The sequence below is a fragment of the Dermacentor silvarum genome, chromosome 11, assembly GCF_013339745.2.
Source record: "Dermacentor silvarum isolate Dsil-2018 chromosome 11, BIME_Dsil_1.4, whole genome shotgun sequence".
NCBI classification, from domain to species: domain Eukaryota; kingdom Metazoa; phylum Arthropoda; class Arachnida; order Ixodida; family Ixodidae; genus Dermacentor; species Dermacentor silvarum.
The window spans coordinates 91625055-91643925 of NC_051164.1; the positions used below are offsets into that span (position 1 = coordinate 91625055).

Consider the following 18871-nt stretch of genomic DNA (forward strand, 5'->3'; position numbering starts at 1 on the left):
TTTCTTCTTCTTTTTTTTTCTCCGACGCAACAGCCGTAATTTTACGCGGTTCACCTTTACTCACAGGAGCTGGGACTGGTCCGATAAATTACGCCATCGACAATTGCAAATGCTACGAACCCGAAGTTAGATGCACGAGAGCTAAGGACCAGAAAAACCTCTAGTGCCTACGACATACCGATATTTTCCACTGGATCTTGCTCATTTAAGCGTTCTCACAGCCAGAAGACGACGAAGTTCACGAACACGATCGACGTACGCCTGTCGACTCTACGGAAGGGTCCCATATTCTCCGTCCCGACCTTGAACAGACGGATGTTCTACACTTTCTCGATGAATACAAACGACCTTTTCCCAGAATTCTTCGGAGATATTCGTGCTCCGTGAAGCACTGTTTCTACGACGTCACCCGCAGCCTCCATAGCTCTCCCGCAGACGAACGAAAGGTGAAAGTGGGCCTGCGAGGGTCGATAATTTACGGCCGCAGACACAACGACATACACTTTACGGACAGCCAAAAAAACCTGTATGCAGACTCGCCTTCGCATGCAAAGAACCCCTAAGGCCTGCATATAGGCACATATATTCGCGGTGCTATTTTTCGGCGCCGTCCGTGTATATATACATGCAGTGTAAGGGTAGGTTGGTCGAAATAAGATGGAGTGCACTGCGACAGGGAGTGGCTGCCGTGCAGGCGCGGAGGTGGCGCCCTCCGTCTAGAGAGAGGTCATGACAAATGGCGTGCGACTCACCCGTCGACCTCCAGTTGCACCCCGTTGGAGACGCTCCGGTTGGCGAGGTCGTACTGGCAGTGCACGGACAGGCCCAGGTCCTGGTTGGTCACGATCATGTCGTGGTGCTGAATCACGATGTCGGTCGAGAACTGGCCTAGGTTCTGCGGAGTGTAAAAAAGTACGGCACCGCGTATTTCATTGTCGATGCACGACGCGGACAGATAAGAAAGAAAAAAAAAAAAAAACGCAAGTGAGAACGATCGTATACTTTGCAAGTAATTCGGGTTACTCGGTCCCACATGTGACATAGGATCTGATTAAAGCAGGAGTTATGTGCACCGATGAGATCTCGCCCTTCGGTATATACATATTAAACACAGCGCACACTTGTACGATGCTCCGTCTGTGTGCTTGTGTAGCGCTACTATAGTGACAATGATAAAATGAAAGGAGTTTGAAGTTGTATCGGGCGGGTAACTTAGGCTACATATTTGGACTCGTATGTTATGCGGGACATTACACGATTAGAAGTTAAATGCGCAGCTGTTCCATTTGCTGTTTCAAATGCTGTTCCAAGTTGAATATCAGTGAGCGATGCCACTTTTGTGTGCTTTGTCAGCGGTGTACAAGGCGAAGAAACACGTTACACTAACGAACTAGTTCAAGCAGCTCTTTTTTTTTTCGCTTCCTTTCGTTTCTTTTTTTACAGGCGTTCCCATTATAGAAATCATCTATCGCGCATGTTGTAGCTTTGCGCTTTTTATGTTTTGGTCTTCATATGTGGAGCAAACGTTCACTATATGCAAGGTGACCCACGGTTCTTTGTCCATGAGCTTCAAATGTTCTATGGCCATTCTTGTGATTAATATGTAGACACAGAGTCAACTGTTCAAACTCCAAATATATGAGCAGCTGCTGTTTATTAATAAAAGGCTTCAGGGCTTCGAATTTTACGCCATCTAGGAAGACCGATCGACGCTTCTACTGGAAAAACGATGCTTTGGAAGCAAGACGATTGCGGTCTACTGCAGCGTCGCCTTCGTAGTCGCGAGTCATATATTTCAACCGATACTTTGCATAGAAAACTGACAACTGACCTACACAACCCCGCTTGTCTGCTTTCAATGACCAAACTTTTCAATGCCCAAACCTGGTGACGGGTCATCATGCGACATAATTGTCACCGATTACCTCGCGTTGATCGGATTGTGATCCACGGGCGACCGTCATTCATTATATTCCATCTCATATACCTGAAGATTCTCTTCATATTCTTGACCGTTCCCACATCGGCCAATTCTAGGCCGATCATCCCGAGTGGGTTGCGCAATTACACCGAGGAAGGCACGTCGGCCGCCGTTACGTTGTTCCTTACGCCCTCATACCAATGTATTGGCTCTCATTCTTTTCCAGTGACGTCATGACTTAAAGTTCGCTGGATCATAAAGTTTCCTGATAAAGTTACTGGAGCAAGCTCTGGTGCGCTACCATGGAGCTACCATCGGAGTGATCGGTCGTACAAGAATTTGCCTAACCTTCTTGCTTGTGGCTTCAGGCGTTCTTGCTGGTTCATTTATTACGGTTTATCTGCCGCGACTGGCCCTAAATGTCCGAGAAATCGTATTTTCGTAAACACACGAAGGCAATAAGACTCTGTGTATAAGCATAAACATTGCCCATTGTTGATTCATAACGCAAGTTTCTTTCTTTTTTGCTAACACAATCAATTTTCAGTGATCGTGATCGTGTCTCACGTTTTTGCTACACAATCAATATTCCTCACCACTGCCGGCTGAACCGCTGTGCTTGCAGCAGCCGTAGACACTGGCGCCAAATTTGCCTCTAGTAGTTTCTGGAATAAACTTCGTCCGCTCGGAATGAGCCCCGAGATGGGGCGCTGCGCGCTGGCATCTTGGAGGCCATGCGCTGGGGGTCAAGCTCACGCAGCCGGCTACCAGAGCCGTTTAGCTATCGCCGCTGCGAGCCAACGTTGCTCCACCGTTTATGGCGGGGAATGGCATTTACGAACACTTACTCCCACCGAATTGGAAGGGTCGATAGCCCGGTGTGCGACTCCTGTATGTACTGAGCTCCTGTTGCGGATCAGTCCTCGCTACGACGTCCAACGCCTCTCTCTCTCTCTCTCTCTCTCCGGGCAACTTTAAACCGACTAGACTCAAAAAAAAAAAAAAAAATCGCGAGTCAATGATACTCAAAACGTGGCCACTTTCGTCGCTGGCGCCTGTTCTTGCACTAATACACTTCTTGAAGTGCACCGCGACCTAAGTGAACGTTTATGGTCGCATCCGTCCGAGTGCAGGCAGCGTTCACTCTCTCCCTCTTCCTATTCCTCCTTCTCTTACCACCAGGGTAGGGTAGCAAACCGGATGCTCGTCTGGTTGAACTCCATGCATTTCCTCTCCTTGCTTTCTCTCTCTCTCTCTCTCTCTATGCGCTAGCTACGGGGAGGTGTTGGTCGCAGACACAAAGTTGAGAAACACATCTCGGCAGGCCTCCCAATAATCGCACCCCGCCATCCTCCCGTAAACCAAATAAATGGAGTTGTGGACGCATCAGACAATTGAAAAAAAAAAAACAGGAATTATTGATTTATAGATACTGCACTCCCAAAAAGGGATTTAAGCAGGCTGGGTTAATACAATAAAAAGTATTACAAACAATTGGCAGGAAGAGAAAACAAAATTTAAGAAAAGCTGTTAAGAACGTATACATAAGCAAAACCAGGATAAACGAGGAAACAGAACTACAAATTCTACAAACAGAGGTATGCAATGAACAACACTAAATCCCGACGCAGGAACTCGGTACACATACGCGAGGCAAGCGTTTCCAGAGATGGCTGCAAAACAACGTCATTTCTACTACGCGTTTTTCACGCGTAGTCGGCTTGACCATATGGTACTGTTTCGTGTGTCTTATATTTTCCTATCTTCTGTTTACTAATCTTCAGCCAGTACTTATCCTGCGCATCCAGTCAATAAACCTTCAGTTGTTAGTACGCCCTGTATACTGTACGTGTCGTTCTTCTTCGTCTGGTCCCTTGTGTTACCTGGCGCTGTTTTACTGCGGATATCAGCCAACTATAGCCCAAAAATGCGTTCTGACCGGTCATTTCTCAGTGTGTTCCACTCCCTTAATGTCCTTGGAAAAATAAAACGAGTACTTAAAGCAGTTGTTGCGCGTTCAAAAGGGAGTTATGGTTAGGTCATGGCGCTGTCTTGTGGCGTAATAAAATAAAATAAAATAAAATAAAATAAAATAAAATAAAATAAAATAAAATAAAATAAAATAAAATAAAATAAAATAAAGAACAGCGAGAGCGTGGATGCGGTAGTGCCGCGTACGTAAGAGAGGGCCAACAATTACGCTCTTCGCGGCCTCACACCTCGCGTCCACGCTTTTCACGCGGACCACCAAGGAAACTTCCTTCCCGCCACAGCCGCAAGGCCCGTCCATTCTCTTTCGGGCCACTACGCCTTGTTTGGCTTCTCTCGGACACGAAGCTGCGTACCGCACAGAGACACCGCCTCGCACCGCAAAGTGGCCGGCTCACGAAACCGGAGTCAGCCAAGGGTGCCGCCGGGCGAGACTCGATGAAACCCTTCCTTCACAAGCTTCTCACAGACACGCGCACGAATCTTTTTTTTTCTTAACGCACATACAGACACAATGGAAGGCTCGTGGCTCAAGAGTGAAACGAACAAGCACAAAAAAGAAAGAAGACTGAAGCCCGCATTCATACTCGCTCCCATGACCGTGACATTCAAATTTCGAGGCCTGCCGCGCCTCGGAAACAAAGCCGCGACCGCTCGGCGTGGTGTCTATAGCGGGAGGTGCCGTGTTCTTTCCGTTGCTGGTGCCACTGGCTCCTCGGCAACCCTTAGAATAAGTCGTTTTAAATATGCAGTTGCCTTTCGGTTTACTTTCTGTTGCATTCGCTAGAAGTGTTGAAATGCAAATGAGTACCCAATGAAAAATTATATTACGGAGTTTAATTGCATCCCAAAGAAACACTGGGGCCAAGATACACCCACCTTAGCGGCAGGGGACCGCCGGATTACTCTTACTAACGGGATTCACCTAAACCTAATTACACGAGCGGAAATTATTCATGACCTGCAATTTAATCTCAACAGACATTCTAGTGAATGCAACAGAAACACTCGAAAATCTTGATCAGAACTTTTGTAAGTGATCCCAGCGGTGGCGTGGCTTAATAGCGATGGTGCTCTGCTTCCGGGTGTACCGTACTTGTCAATTGTGCCCAGTGGGCGCATGGGCCGATACGTACAGTCGACTGTAGAAGTGTTTACGATGGAACGTGGCTATCTTCGCCACCTGCGTGGAGCTATAAATACCCCCCCCCCCCCCCCCCCCCGTGCGCGTTTCATGAAACATTCTTTTGTTGACTTTGGCACACGCCGATACATGGCGCCAGAAGTGTGATTCGAACGCACACCCGCATTAGTGGACCAGTTGGTCCGAGATCGCGAGTTGAACTCAATCAATCAATCAATCAATCAATCAATCAATCAATCGATCAATCAATCAATTATTCAATCAATCTTTAATTTTCTCTATTTCAGATAAAATTAAAGACTCATTGATTGACAGAGATATAAAAGACGGATTGATTGATTGATTGATTTGAGTTCAATTCCCGGCTCCGACGGGAGCATTCCGGTGGGGGCGGAATGCCAAAAACGGCCGTGTACTTTGATTTAGCTGCATCTTGGACCAACTCTCGGCGGTAAAAATTAATCCGGACCCCCCTGACTACGGCCTTTATGACATCCCTTGTGTTGATTTGGGACGGGGAAAGCCCATGATTAAATAAATCGAGTTTACTGCGTTTAGTCACAACGACATAAATACGAGACTACATGCCGTTGTGCGAGAACGGTGGCGTGTATGATTCGTCACCACTGGTTCATGCGCTCTTTGCTGAGCTACGTCAATCATAGACGTCAATCATGACGTCACAGGGGACCGTCATTTTGTGCCATTGCTTTCCCTTTTCAATCTATTCCTTTTTCCTTTGCTCTTAAGCTGCAAACAATGGAGAGTTTGTTGCGAGAACTGTCCTTCATTACCTCCAAAGTGAATATTTACACCGAACTAGTACAGGCATAGCCTTTGCACAAACATAGATAACATTCAGTTGCGTCTTAAAGTAAAGTATATCTAAGTCAACAAAATATCATCATAAAGGCAAGAGTAAATCCATAACAACGTCTGTAAGGGCCGGACGAGAGGAACCATGCTGTACCAGGCGATTTCTTTACCGGAAAACGACACATTGAAGGTTTCCTGTTACAATTAGTGCAATTCATCCATATCCCCTGGATTACTTGAATAAGCAGACATTACTCGCACGAAAAAGAATAGCGCAGCGTTAGATTATACATGTTTCACTAACTTTGTAATTACTCACATCATGGCACATGTTCCAACTACAGTGCTGAAGCCGAGCAGTAATGGAGTCATGTCCACTTAGCAGATATCCTCCGCTTGGCCATTTCGAGAAATACTTCCTCAAATTCTGTGGCGAAACAGATTGATGCTCGAGTTGACACATTTTAGCACTGTGGGATAATGTCATTCTGACGACCCAGCTTGAATGAAAAGAACCTGTGCGAAAAACACGCGAGACAGACAGCTAGCTGTCGTTGCCGACTCTGACGCTCCTTTGTCAATAAATGAAGTAAATTCTCACGCTGTCAATCACGCTTCCCCTGAGAAAAGGACGTGACGAATAAACGAGACAACGACGCTTCCTGTGGGAAAGGCGTAGCCTTCGCTTGTCCTCTAAAGAACAGAAACAGGGCATGCAAGACGGCTGTGATCTCACATTTATGCTACGGCATTCTCCGTTTTCTTTTGTCCGCTGTGTACCCTAGTATTAGCCTAGAGCAAACAGCTCCTCGTTTGGAGCCTAAGGGCCACTTGCGTGTACGACTCGGCGAAATGTTGAGACGCATGACGTTTTGTTTAGAAGTACCATCACCACCACCACCATCATCATCATCATCTTGTTTATGCCAACTGCAGGACGAAGGCCTCTCCCAACGGTCTCCAATTATAACTATATTGCGCTAGCTGATTCCAACTGGCGCCTTCAAATTTCCTAACTTCATCACTCCACCTAGTTTTCTGCCGTCCCCGACTGCGTTTCCCTTCCAATGGCACCCATTCTGTAACTCTAATGGTCCACCGGTTATCTATCCCGCGCGTAATGCGCGGGCGGATGACCTGGCCAGCTTCATTTCTTTCTCTTAATGTCAACTAGAATATCGACTATCTCCGTTTGCTCCCTGATCGCCACCGCTCATTTCCTGTCGCTTAACGTTACGCCTAACATTTTTCTTTCCGTAGCTCTTTTCGCGTTCCTTAACTTGCTCTTAACGAGCCTCTTTGTTAACCTCCAAGTTTCTCCAAGAAGTTTGTCCAATGTCCTTTTAAGCGTAGTTCGCTGGTGACATTTTCTTCATCTCTTGTCCATATTCTGTCAATATTTGTTGAGGAATGATAGTTATAAGCGCGCTTACCTGCGTCCAGTGGGTAAAAACACACCTTACATAACTTCTACGGTTTTAAACAATTGGCCTCTTTTTCAGTCGTCTCTTCGTAACAATAAACGAAATGGAACGGTGAAGGCACGCTTTATCCAAACCCTTTAATATCTTCCCCTTCACCCTTTCACCAGCGTAGGGTATAGCCAACCGGACTCTTGACTGGTTAACATTCCAGCCTTCATTATATCCTCTCTCTCTCTCTCTCTTTAATATCTTTCCCGCGCAAGTTGCGTACAGTATCCGATACGTGTAGCAATCGTTTGTCACATGAGAAGTAACATTTCTAGTCACTGAAACCGCCCCGCCACTTTCGCGTCCCGAAGCAAAACCCTGGACGCGCGGGCGATGCCCCCGGACGGACAAAGAAAGACGAACGGTGACACAAAGTTCGCACACCACCCTCGGGTTTGACCACAAATCGCGTGATTCGGCTCCATAAGCTGCGCGCTCTACCGCCAACGCGGACGGACGCCGGCGGACGTAGCGATGAAACGCACACCCCGCTCGTCACGCGAAGCCAACCCAAGTATGACGAAAGCCAAAGCCGCATTCGTGTACGTGTAGTGTATACTCTACAGCGGTGGGACCCCCTCCAAAACTTCTCCGCTTTCCCGACTCCCATCACCCCTCTCGTGCTCCGCTCTTGGGAGACTGGGGTCGTTGGCTATGTATACACGTTATCCGACTAAATGAATGCACTGCAGTTGAAGCTAGAGCCCGCACCAGCGAGTCACGAAAGCGAGCGTCTGCTGGTGCACACTATCTATCGTCGCCGTGCAAGTCAATGGCCATTTATCGTCTGGTACCAATCACATTAAACAGACGGCGCTGCGAGCGATGGACGTGCGCCTTGAAGAGCAAGTGACACACGTTTTCAGCACGGTCGAAGCTTGGCATTTCCTCCTCCTTCCCCCTATAATGGCTACCCCACCAAAGCGTGCCAGTCATTCAGAGGGAAGCGCGTGCGCACGTAGCTATGCACCGCATTACTGCGTGACATGCCTCTGGGTGGTCACGTGGTCAAGTCGTCCACTGCAGAGGCTACAGTGAGGAGACGACGCTGCGAGAAATGGGCATTTAAAGGCTCGCAATAACCTCACCAACTAGCAAAATTCGAGTGAGAGTGCGCACCGCATCACAGTATTCCTTCGCGGTGCACTTATACGTCAACGGAGACGCAATCTGCTAAAATGGCGACAACGAGCATACAACGTCTTAACGCGACAGCGTTAAGGGCCCCGTGTCACAGAAAATCCGGCGTCGGCGTTGACGTAAGCGCCGGCGTCGTTGGCGGAAATAATCATGCCGAACCACCCCGACCGGGCAGGCCCTTCGCGTGGAGCAAGGCGTTAGTGAACAGAAATTGGAAATTGGATTTCGCAATGTAAAATCCGTCAGAAAAATCGTAAGGTACGACTTAACCACAACCTACAGACGTGATAGCGTCGGACTGTAATTTGAATATACGAGAAAAAAACCTGATAAGCAGCCAGAGATCTTTGAATGCTATCGAATTCCACTCTTAAAGGCGAGGCTTAAGCGTCCTCTAAATTTTTAAGGAATCCGCCTCGAATATTAATAAACCTGCGACGTAACAACTAATCCCTGGCACCAATCGCTACCGCCCTCTGAGAAACGTCTCAGGAGAACCGCGTAGCCTTTACTGCACTGCACAATTCTACCGAGGCAGTAAGCATTGTACAAACAATTTGAAGGCGTTTTTTTTTTCTTTCAACGCTAGCTCAAGCGCAACTGCTACTGTACACGCGAGTGACTATGACGCAAGGCTTGCGCGGAAAGAGAAGCGCATTATAGTTTCATACGCAAGGAGTCCAGGAAGGAAAAGCGCAGAATCGCGGACCCAGTGCGTTTGCCGGTCGTTTCGGGTGACGCATCGTCTTGTTTCACCGCTTTCCTCTTCCGCTATGAACCGAGGAGAGTTTCTTTTTCGGAATTCAAGATGGCTCGCGCTCTCTCGGACACGGCCGGCCGTTATGTAAACTTTCGTCGCGGTTCGCTGCACTTTCCCTACTGGCAAAAAAAAAAGAAAAAAAAAACCCGCTCCGTTGGTAGAAAGTAGGCAGCAGGGGGAGCCACTGGCAAACCCGAGAGAGAGAGAGAGAGAGAGAGAGAGAAATGTGGGCGTGGTTTCAGTAGGCGAGCAGCTAGAGAAGTCGTCGAAAGAAAAGTCGCCGATGCTCTCAGCGTTATGATCGTCGTTACTCTTTTTTAAGCGTCGTTTCTTAAGCGACGGTGACGCAACGTTGAAGAATAACGATAAAGGCCTTCCTAGGAAATGTCCCTGGCGGGGCGGCATGATACGAAAACATTTGACGAGCAAGCCCACGAACTCGGGAATGGGGGTGTCGGTTGTTTATAGTTACGGTCAAATTTACTCCTCTCTTTCAGTTAAGCGACGATTGCAAGCGCATACGTTTAAGCAGTAAGCAGAGCTGTTGCGAAATTCTCCCAGTTCTATGGCGCGAGATATAATGTGGACAGGTCTTTAATAGCCTAGCAGCTTGTGAGCAGGCGAGCTGTTACAGCTTACTCTGTCTTTAACTTAAGTGGCCCATTTACGAACGTGTACGTTGAAGGCACATCGCAATATAACCGACGCCGTTTTTCAGGTGAGAAGACACAAACCGAATGAGGTTATACAGTCTTAATTTTTCTCACGTGCGAGAGAGAGAGAGAGAGAGAGAAAATTTTATTGCCGCGTTCTGTTGATCACGCTCCTGATTGGTCGACGCTATCTGTAGCTTGCACTGCAGCGCCCCATGGTTGTGAAAAAAAAAAGGTATATACAAACTAGGACCATGAAGGCACTACAATAACGAGCTGCCTGTGAGACTGTCCAGTGTCAGCCTTCGAATTCTTATGAGTGGGTGTTTCTGGCTATGCAGGTAGGCAAAAGCAGGCCAGAATCACATTCGGTTAGCCTGTCCCGGTGCGTAACTAAAAACACAAAGAGGGAGATACTTTCTAATTAAAACAACAGTAAAGGTTTGCCTGACAGCACGCCTAGCATGCCATTCCAGGCAAACGCCATGATAAATGAAACGATACGCACAGGAGATATAGTACAGGCGCATATAACACGCACGAAACACACAACACAGAAAATTAAACACGATGAAGGTAACAACTGCCACCTCGGTTCAATACCTAAACACACTCATGAAGTAAAGAATACCGCGGAAGCCAAGTTCGGTGCCCAGCGAGCACCAGCACACTCGCTGGTCACGTGACAAAACGAGCAACTAGAAGCTATGGCACGCACTCGCGAACGCGCGCGAACATACCACGGCACGAAAGGGAGGGTAATTAACGTTGTCACGAGCGGCCGTACTTTGAATGGCCTAAGTGGTTTGCGTGTAGACCGGTAATGAAAAGATAATGAGAGCTATCTCTAAGCGCGTGAGTCGGAGATCCGTACAGACAGGCTCGCAGTTTCGCAATCGCAAGAGAAATACGCGCGTGCGAGCGCAGCTATAGAATAGCGAGGTTGTCTATAGACTGTCGGAATGAATGGTACTATCTGGCATGATGGATATAAGCTATTAGCACCTTCAACGATGAGAGTCGTGATTAATTAACGCTGTTCGAAGCACAGAACGGCGCCACGTTTTCCTTTCTTCCTGGTTTCGTCATTGGGCATCGGACCACGCGCCACATTCTGGCGCTCCGCGTGAGATCCGGACGCTGTTGCTTAAGAAACTTTCTTAATTTCTCATAACCTCCTGTATTTTCTTCTTTTCATTTGGGTTTCTTCTACGCGTCGTTAATCTCGAAGTCCTTTGAATGGCCGGCTGGAAGTTCAGAGCGAGGCGAACGCTTGAACGCTGGTGTTTACGCGTCATTCCAATTCTGCGGTGACGACGTGTACACTTGCTTTGCCACGGACAGTTTAGAAGAAAACAATTACGACTAAATAACACATTAAATGCAAACATTTATCAGCACATTAAGCAACTGGAAGCACGTAGCCACTGCTATGGGCTGTCTGAACCGATCGCGTTCAGTTGACTGAATGTTGCGTAACCGTTCAGTATAGGCCCTTTTATCCGCGATGTGGCAGCAGTGCATCGATGACCCCTGAAAACTTCCGGTCATGCATTTCTGACAGTCGAGTTAGTCGAGGAAAAAGAGTTATTTGTCTCATACAATATTATAGGCAGATGTTCTTGGCGGGTTCCAATATGAGGAAAGAGTCCCATGCGCCGAGCTCATGTATGTAGCTTACTAGTTGTACTTAGCAGTAAAACTTACTCAGAAAAATTCTTACTCTGCAGTAAAGCTGGTGCCAGCAGGGGAGTTCTATATAGCGTTATAGGCTACTGTAAGTTTTGTTGTTGCAGAGCACTTGACCGGAAATCTTTGGGGAGCTCTGTTTGCAAACACAAAAAGGGTCTTACAAAAATAAGTACGGAAGCGCTCATAACTGAACAGATAAGATAACGCTTTGGACCAAGTATAAGGATGATATTGGGCTGATATGGTGGCAATGAATTATTGGAGGCGTGAATCCTGCGGCCGATAATCGCTGAAGACCGCTCACACTCATGGTGATGATACGAACGGTAAGTGTGATAAGAGTCAGTTTTTCTCACAAAAAAGACACTAACAACTCGGGAGTGGCGATATGGCCGGGGCAGTCCCAGAACTTTGTAGCCCACAACCGATCCATCTAAATACAATATATACTCACGATGAAAAATAGAGAACGCCGACCAATTAGAAAAAAAATATTTTAGTGAAAAATTAAAAGACGTTAAGGCTGCCACACGGGAGCCTTTTTTATTCACAATATTTTTCACACGTGAGCCTTCTTCATTGTGAACAAGGCTTCCGTGGGAGAGCCGAAACGTCTTTTCATTTTTCACTAAATGTTCTATTTCTTTGTGCAGCTTTCTCTTTTTGCATCATTCCTCTTCCCGACCAGACGGGATCCCGTCAAACGATGGATGTAATATATACTAAACTATTTCGCACTGAGAAGCGGCAAACTTAACACCTTTCTGTCAAACCACTTTTCAAGCAATAACTGTGCTTGAGGTAATAAACTGAAACGAACTGAACATTCGAGTCCACTCCCAGTTCTGATCATCTCGCTTTGAGTCATTCCGCGACCTAAAGTTACCCAAGCAAAAGACTTGAACTAAACAAGGGATTGCATTAGAGTATTTCAGGCAAGCTCGCACCGTTATACCTTTACCGACACACCCAGTCATCGACTGCGCATGCGCGTCAAGCTCTGCGCGCGTTCACTCGGCGGCTGGCGGTATCGGTAACGGTAACGCAATGCTGAAATACTCTGTTATCACACACGAAGGCGGTGCCATTCGAAAAGAGAGAGAATACGGAAAGTTCATGACCTGACTGACCTCCTGCTTGACATCGCAGTCGAGCTCGTGGTAGGCCATGCGTATCTGGAAGTCGAGGCTGTTGACCACGTCGGTGACGCACGAGTTGGGCCTCGCCTTGGAGTAGACCTTGCCGTTGAAGATCTTGCTCGTCTTCACCATGGCGACCATTTCGCGCGCCTTGCACTGAATGGTCACTGCACGTAGAAAAAAAAAAAAAAGAAACGGAAGAGGTGAGGTCGGGTCGGGGAGTCTGCAAATATATCAATATTTGCAGAATCTGGATTGCTTTAGTATGACATAAATAGCGCGCAAGGTATGCAGTAAGCATGTTGTCTCACATACACGTAAATACAATGTGTACGTGAAATATGAGCAAGCCGAACTTACTCAAAATCATTCATTTTCATTTCTGATTCTCACGCAATTCTCCTATTGGCACTCGTCCTGCATGCAAATGCACGTTTTCTGGAACGGCTTTTAATCAGCGAATGCACGCCTCTGTCATCAAGTAACGCAGTACTGGTTGTCGTTAACGAAATAAATTTTACCCTAACCCCTTGTCCTGCACAGGGCCGCAAACAGGATGCGCTCATCTTCCTGACATCCTCACCTTTTCTTTTCCTCTCTCCCCATGCGCGTATCCGCTGCAACGCAGGATCAAGTGAACGAAAACTTAAGTTTAGTAACGTCGAAAGCTGAACGAGTTGGTATGAATTGACTGTATGAATTAATTTTACTTCTTCAATAAATCATTTCCTAGTCACCGCATGTCTCGTTCAGTTCCGTCTTGTTTCCACGACTTAATTTCCTGATTTTTTTTTCTCACTAAGAGAGGCCACTGCTCCTCACAGGGCGTCGTTTTGAGAACGTCGCAGCGTTTTTCTTTTATATAGAAACTACTAGAAACAATATCAGAAAAGGAATTCGTTATATCACCCAAGAGAGATTAGACTTTGACCCCAAGTACTTTGACCTCAACCACGTACACGGAACATGAAAGAACGTGCCGACTCAAGTTAGAAAACCCTTCCATTCCATGTCTCGTTCACCCGGAAAGCAAAATAAATGACGGTCATTGGGTCCCGTATCCAGGACTCCGTGTCGTTCTCACGCCGTAGCAAAAGCCGACGCTGGCAGTCTCTCCGGCTCCGCCACGCGGTCCTCAATTTCCAGGCGAGTCAGAGTGCGGACTCCACCACTAACCGAGTGCACGAGAAGGCCGAGGACTAGGTCTTCGAGTCCTCGTTTATCAAGACACCGCGGCGACCCACAACACGGAGGGTTCCCTCTGTCTTATCCCAGGGCGAGGTTTTGAATTAATGGTTCCAGTACTTTTTTGTTCTTGCCACGTTTTGAAGGTGCGAGTCGAAGGTAGCCATACCTGGTCTGACTAAATCTATGCAGCACTGTATATGCCGCAAGTACTGCTCCCTCGCAAAAATGAATTTAGACTTCTGTTTTGCATTCATGCAGATGCACCTATTTTAACCAATAAGGTCTCATACCTGCCATGGCGGCTATGGACTTCGAAAAACTGCTATTTTGTTAATATTTCCACTGCCCTTAAGAAGGAAGAGGAAGGCAACAGTACGTAAGGAACGCTGGACTTGATCGTTGGACTGAACGCAGGAATTCTAGATCCAGCGTTCCATCTGTATCCAGCAGTCCAGCATTTCTCCTTGATCAAATAGTTCAGGTTTCCAGAATGAACGCTGGACTAAACGCTGGAACGCTGGTTGCAGCGTTCCTTTTATCCTGCTCTTTTCAATTTTTCCTTAAAAGCGTCAGAAATATTCAATATTGTCAAGTTTTCAACTAGCCCAACTTTTCTACAATAGCTTCTAGTCTGTTGTTCTGCCTTCTTATAGGTTTGCGTCTTCTGGCTAACAAGGTATATAGACCTGTAACCGTACGGCCACCTTTGCTAGGATCGGGACTCCTGATATGGTGCTTTAGATGAACGTTAAAGAATCCCAGGTTGTCAAACGTAATCCTGAGCTCCCACCCCTATTTCACTACGGCGTCCCTCACCACCCGTATGTTGCTCTGGGACGTTAAAGGCCATAATATACTTTTGATAAAGTATATAGACTGTTGTGTGTAGACAATGCATAGACGATTTCTACGAGTTCTCTGTATTTCCCGGACAGGCCCATAGTCTACCGATATCTATAAACAACTTTTGTGTAGTTCACTAACTGCTTATATAGACCAGCGGTGGATCACGAGTCCATGATAGCTTAAGCTCGTAGACTGACTGTACACGACGTATGTACTTTAGCCTGACGTTTTTATTCAACCGCTCTCAGTCTGCATTACAGGGTGTTTCAGAAAATGTCGTAGAAATTTCTCTACAACGGGTACTTATTGTCTTGCATTAAGGCGCATTATTGTCTCATTTGAACGAGTAATTAGTCAAATTTTCAAACCCTTTCGTCTAATAAATACTTCCAGTCCTCTTAAAACGTACGCTTATAAAGTCAATACGAAGCACATCACACTGTTATCACATCTTCCCTATCTAAGAAATTTCGAACGCGTTTTCTTAAACACACCGTGTGTGTAACACAATAGGAAGAATGTACTACAACGACGCAAAACAGTTGGTAACATGTCTGCAGACAGTTTGTAGAACGTCGCAGTCTATTCCCATAAGAGCGGCGCCTGATCCAAAGCTTCGGCAACACTGTATGAATTTCGGGCGTCGTAGCACGAGTCCGAGGACGGAATGTTCGGCGGCGCCGACTGAACACCGTAAAAACAAAGTGCCTCAATCTGCGTGGCACAGGGTGCAACCATGATTTATTAGCTCTCATTCTGCGCCTTAACGCGAAAAAAAAAAATGTAGGCAAGCAGGACTCGACCACGGAGCTGACGAATCGGATGTGCCATGGACGCTTCTGTTGTTTATTTTTGTCTTGCCGATCCCCTGCGTACTGGTTTACGCGCATTCGTTATGCGTCTCGGAGGTCATCGCTTAGACCCTTAGCAGGGTGCAGCCGGTGTCAAAAATGCGCCCGTCGCACTGCGTGTGACCGTGGTTGACGCTGCGCCGCGCAATGAACTGATACCAGGTTATGTGTACGGGAGCTCATATGCGTAGCCACTGGTTTCATCTATTATTACAGCTTCAGTATGGCCTCCGCGGAAAAAGAAGACAGGCCGCAATAGAAAGAAAATACATTTCCGCGCCTGCGCACAGCCCATTTTGATACCATTGTGTAAAAAACATGGGCACCGACTACATAAAGAGCACTAGAGGGTACCGGGTGTTCCAGCGAATACTTTCAAAACTGTTTAAAGGTTGCCTGTGGCAGATAGCCCAACAATTATACATGAGCTGATCAACTCGAAGAGGCAGGCAGACATTACTTGCACAAAAAATGAAATACATAACGGACCAAATAACAAAAAATCACTAATTAAGCTTTTAACTAATTATATTATGGCCCATATTGCAATTTACAAATTGTAGCCGTGCAGTTCGCAAGGCGGATCCACTTAAAATTATTTCTCAGTATGACACCAGTTTCGTGATATTACTTCGCGAACTTTGCCGAGAAATGCATTGGCGTTCCAGTTACGTTTGTGCTTCAATGCATAAAACGACGTTTTGTTAAGAAAGTAACTAGAACGCCAACTCCGCAAAGTTCGGGAATTAATATCTCGAAACTGGTGTCATCCTGAGAAGCTGCATCGGGAGTTTTTCACGTTGCTCCACAATATTCTAATTGACACTTTTCATCTAATTATAATAATTGAGAAGTTTATTAATTAACGAAGACTAGTTATCTAATTAGACGGAACGCAAGAAATAATCTGAGTAACTCCGAGCGACGGCAAACGACATTACCTCGGTTCAGTCCAGCTATGTAGCATTTGCATAGCTTTAGCGTTTGGCCCAAGTTAAGTGAAACACCCTGTGTATAGAGCAAGGCCCTTGATCCCTGTTGAATGGCCACCGTATATATCGAACGTTCCACTGACCGTTGTAGCAGGCGGCGAGCTCGTTGGTGGCGGCGCCGGGTATCTCGAGGTAGGGGTTCTCGATGTGTGAAAGCGACGCCCTCGCGTGGTGGCTGATGCGGCACACGCTGTTGTCGGGGTCACCCAGGTCAAACGAGTGGCACCGGTAGGGCACGCTGAGGCAGAGCCGCCGGCAGTCCTCCAGGGTGGTCACGTTCTGGAACACGGCGTCCACCGTCTTCAGGATCTTGCCGCTCACCGTCCGGAACTCGCACAATCGCACGGACTCTGCAAAAATGTTGCCGAAAAAAAAGAAAGAAAGAGAAAGCCGAGGAAATGGAAACGTTATTACACACATTCGGGTAACGTCGATCAGGCGAAGAAGCAAAAAAAAAAAAAAAAAAAAAAATGGAGGGCGCTTAAGCTTCGCCTTTCAGAGTGGAACGCGATGGCGTTCAAAGATCATTGGCTGCTTATCAGGCTCTTTTATCATCTACTCAAATCACAACCCGACGCTATCACGTCTGTAGGTTGTGGTTAAGTCGTATACTTAACAATTTTTCTGGCGGGTTTTACTTTGCGAAATCAAATTTTTGTTCACTAACGCCTTGCGCCACGCAAAGGGCCTGCCTGATCGGGGTGGTTCGGGATGATGTGGTTTTATTTCCGCCAACGACGCCGGCAAGCCCACGCTGACGACGACACTGATCCCGGATTTTCTGTGACACGGGTCCCTTAACGCTGTCGCGTTAAAAACACGACGAGAATGTACACCACCGACTGCTCCAGGCACATCATACATAGACAGCGCCTCGAGAAAGAGCTCTGTTGATTTGATTCACATCGTAATTTTTCACTTGACAACACGTTGGACCCAAGTGCGAGGGCTTAGGTCCATAGACTGTTTGTAGAGAATACACAAGCTTTAAGGAGAGTGCGAGAAAAAAAATAGATATGAAAGGCAAGGTGGTGAACGAGAGTAAGGGTCCACTTGGTCTTTAAGGAATAACATCTAAACGCTACTCAGAATCGCACGGACGAAACATATAATACTATTACAATACAAACACCTTAAGGAATGATATCTGTAGGCTACCTATGTGCTTGGAGTGCCCCCCGGCAAACCTTCCCGGTTTTAATGAAGAAATGTGCTCCTTTTTGTTCTCCTATATAGAAATGTCCTATAAGAAATGTTCTCCTGTATATATATATATATATATATATATATATATATATATATATATATATATATATATATATATATATATTGCTACGATACGGGAGGACGATTGAAAGTGAAGGAAGACGACGTGAGTTCGGACTGTGACATCATCGGTCCCTAGGCCTCTCGCATCCATCATTTCATTAATAAACGCATCTCTCCGTAACAGTATTGGTCGAGGTGCTGGGTAACGAAGAGAAGTCCAGGACGAACGACCACGGAAGCGCAACATCTGAAAATACGCCGAAGCCGCCGCCTGGCCGGACTACCACCGCTTCCAATGGACACGGTTCCTAACGGTGACAACGCGCTGACTTCGTCTGGCGCAACGTGGCAACATTACATGGCGCCACGGACCTTCGCCGGAAAGGTCGGAGAAGACGTTGAAGAGTGGCTGAACCACTACAGTCGGGTGAGTCGATACAACCGTTGGAATTCGGACACCCGGCTGACCAACGTGCCATTGTTTCTAGAAGGCACGGCGCTCGTGTGGTTTGAAAACCACGAAGAAACTCTAGCCACATGGGAAGACTTCGTGGATGAAGTAAAGAGCTGCTTTGGGGACCCATCTTTGAAGAAGAAGCGCTCTGAGCAGACTTTGATGCAGCGTGCTCAAGTGCCAGGCGAGACTTGCACAATTTACATTGAAGAAATCTTGAAATTGTGCAAGTCTGTAGACCCTCGCATGAAAGAAGAAGACAAGGTCGGACATCTTCTGAAAGGGATTGCCGAGGACGTCTACAACTTCCTCATAGGAAAGGACACCTTGGAGTCTGTCGCCGACGTAATCAAACATTGTCGCACGTTTGAGACTCTCAAGGCTAAGCGCATTACACCTAAGTTTGGTAGACTCGCCAACGTCACCACCGTTGCGAGTGTTGACGTCGGTCCTATACCACCCTGCGATCTCGCGTCAACGATACGACAAATCGTACGCGAAGAACTTGATCGACGTGAAGCTGTCGCCGCGACAAGACCACGCGT

General features: G+C 46.9%; 1 protein-coding gene across 1 annotated transcript in view; it reads right to left on the reverse strand.

Annotated features, from left to right (window-relative positions):
• LOC119432737 (uncharacterized) overlaps window positions 1-16942 on the reverse strand; it is a 94458-nt gene extending 77516 nt beyond the window's left edge. Inside the window, exons 1-3 of the mRNA XM_037699894.2 lie at window positions 16687-16942; window positions 12718-12893; window positions 753-895 (exon numbers count right to left, since the gene is read on the reverse strand). Of these exons, the coding sequence (XP_037555822.2) occupies window positions 753-895; window positions 12718-12867 (293 nt within the window). The 5' untranslated portion in view covers window positions 12868-12893; window positions 16687-16942. The remainder of the gene's footprint in view (window positions 1-752; window positions 896-12717; window positions 12894-16686) is intronic.
• Window positions 16943-18871: the final 1929 nt, after the last annotated feature.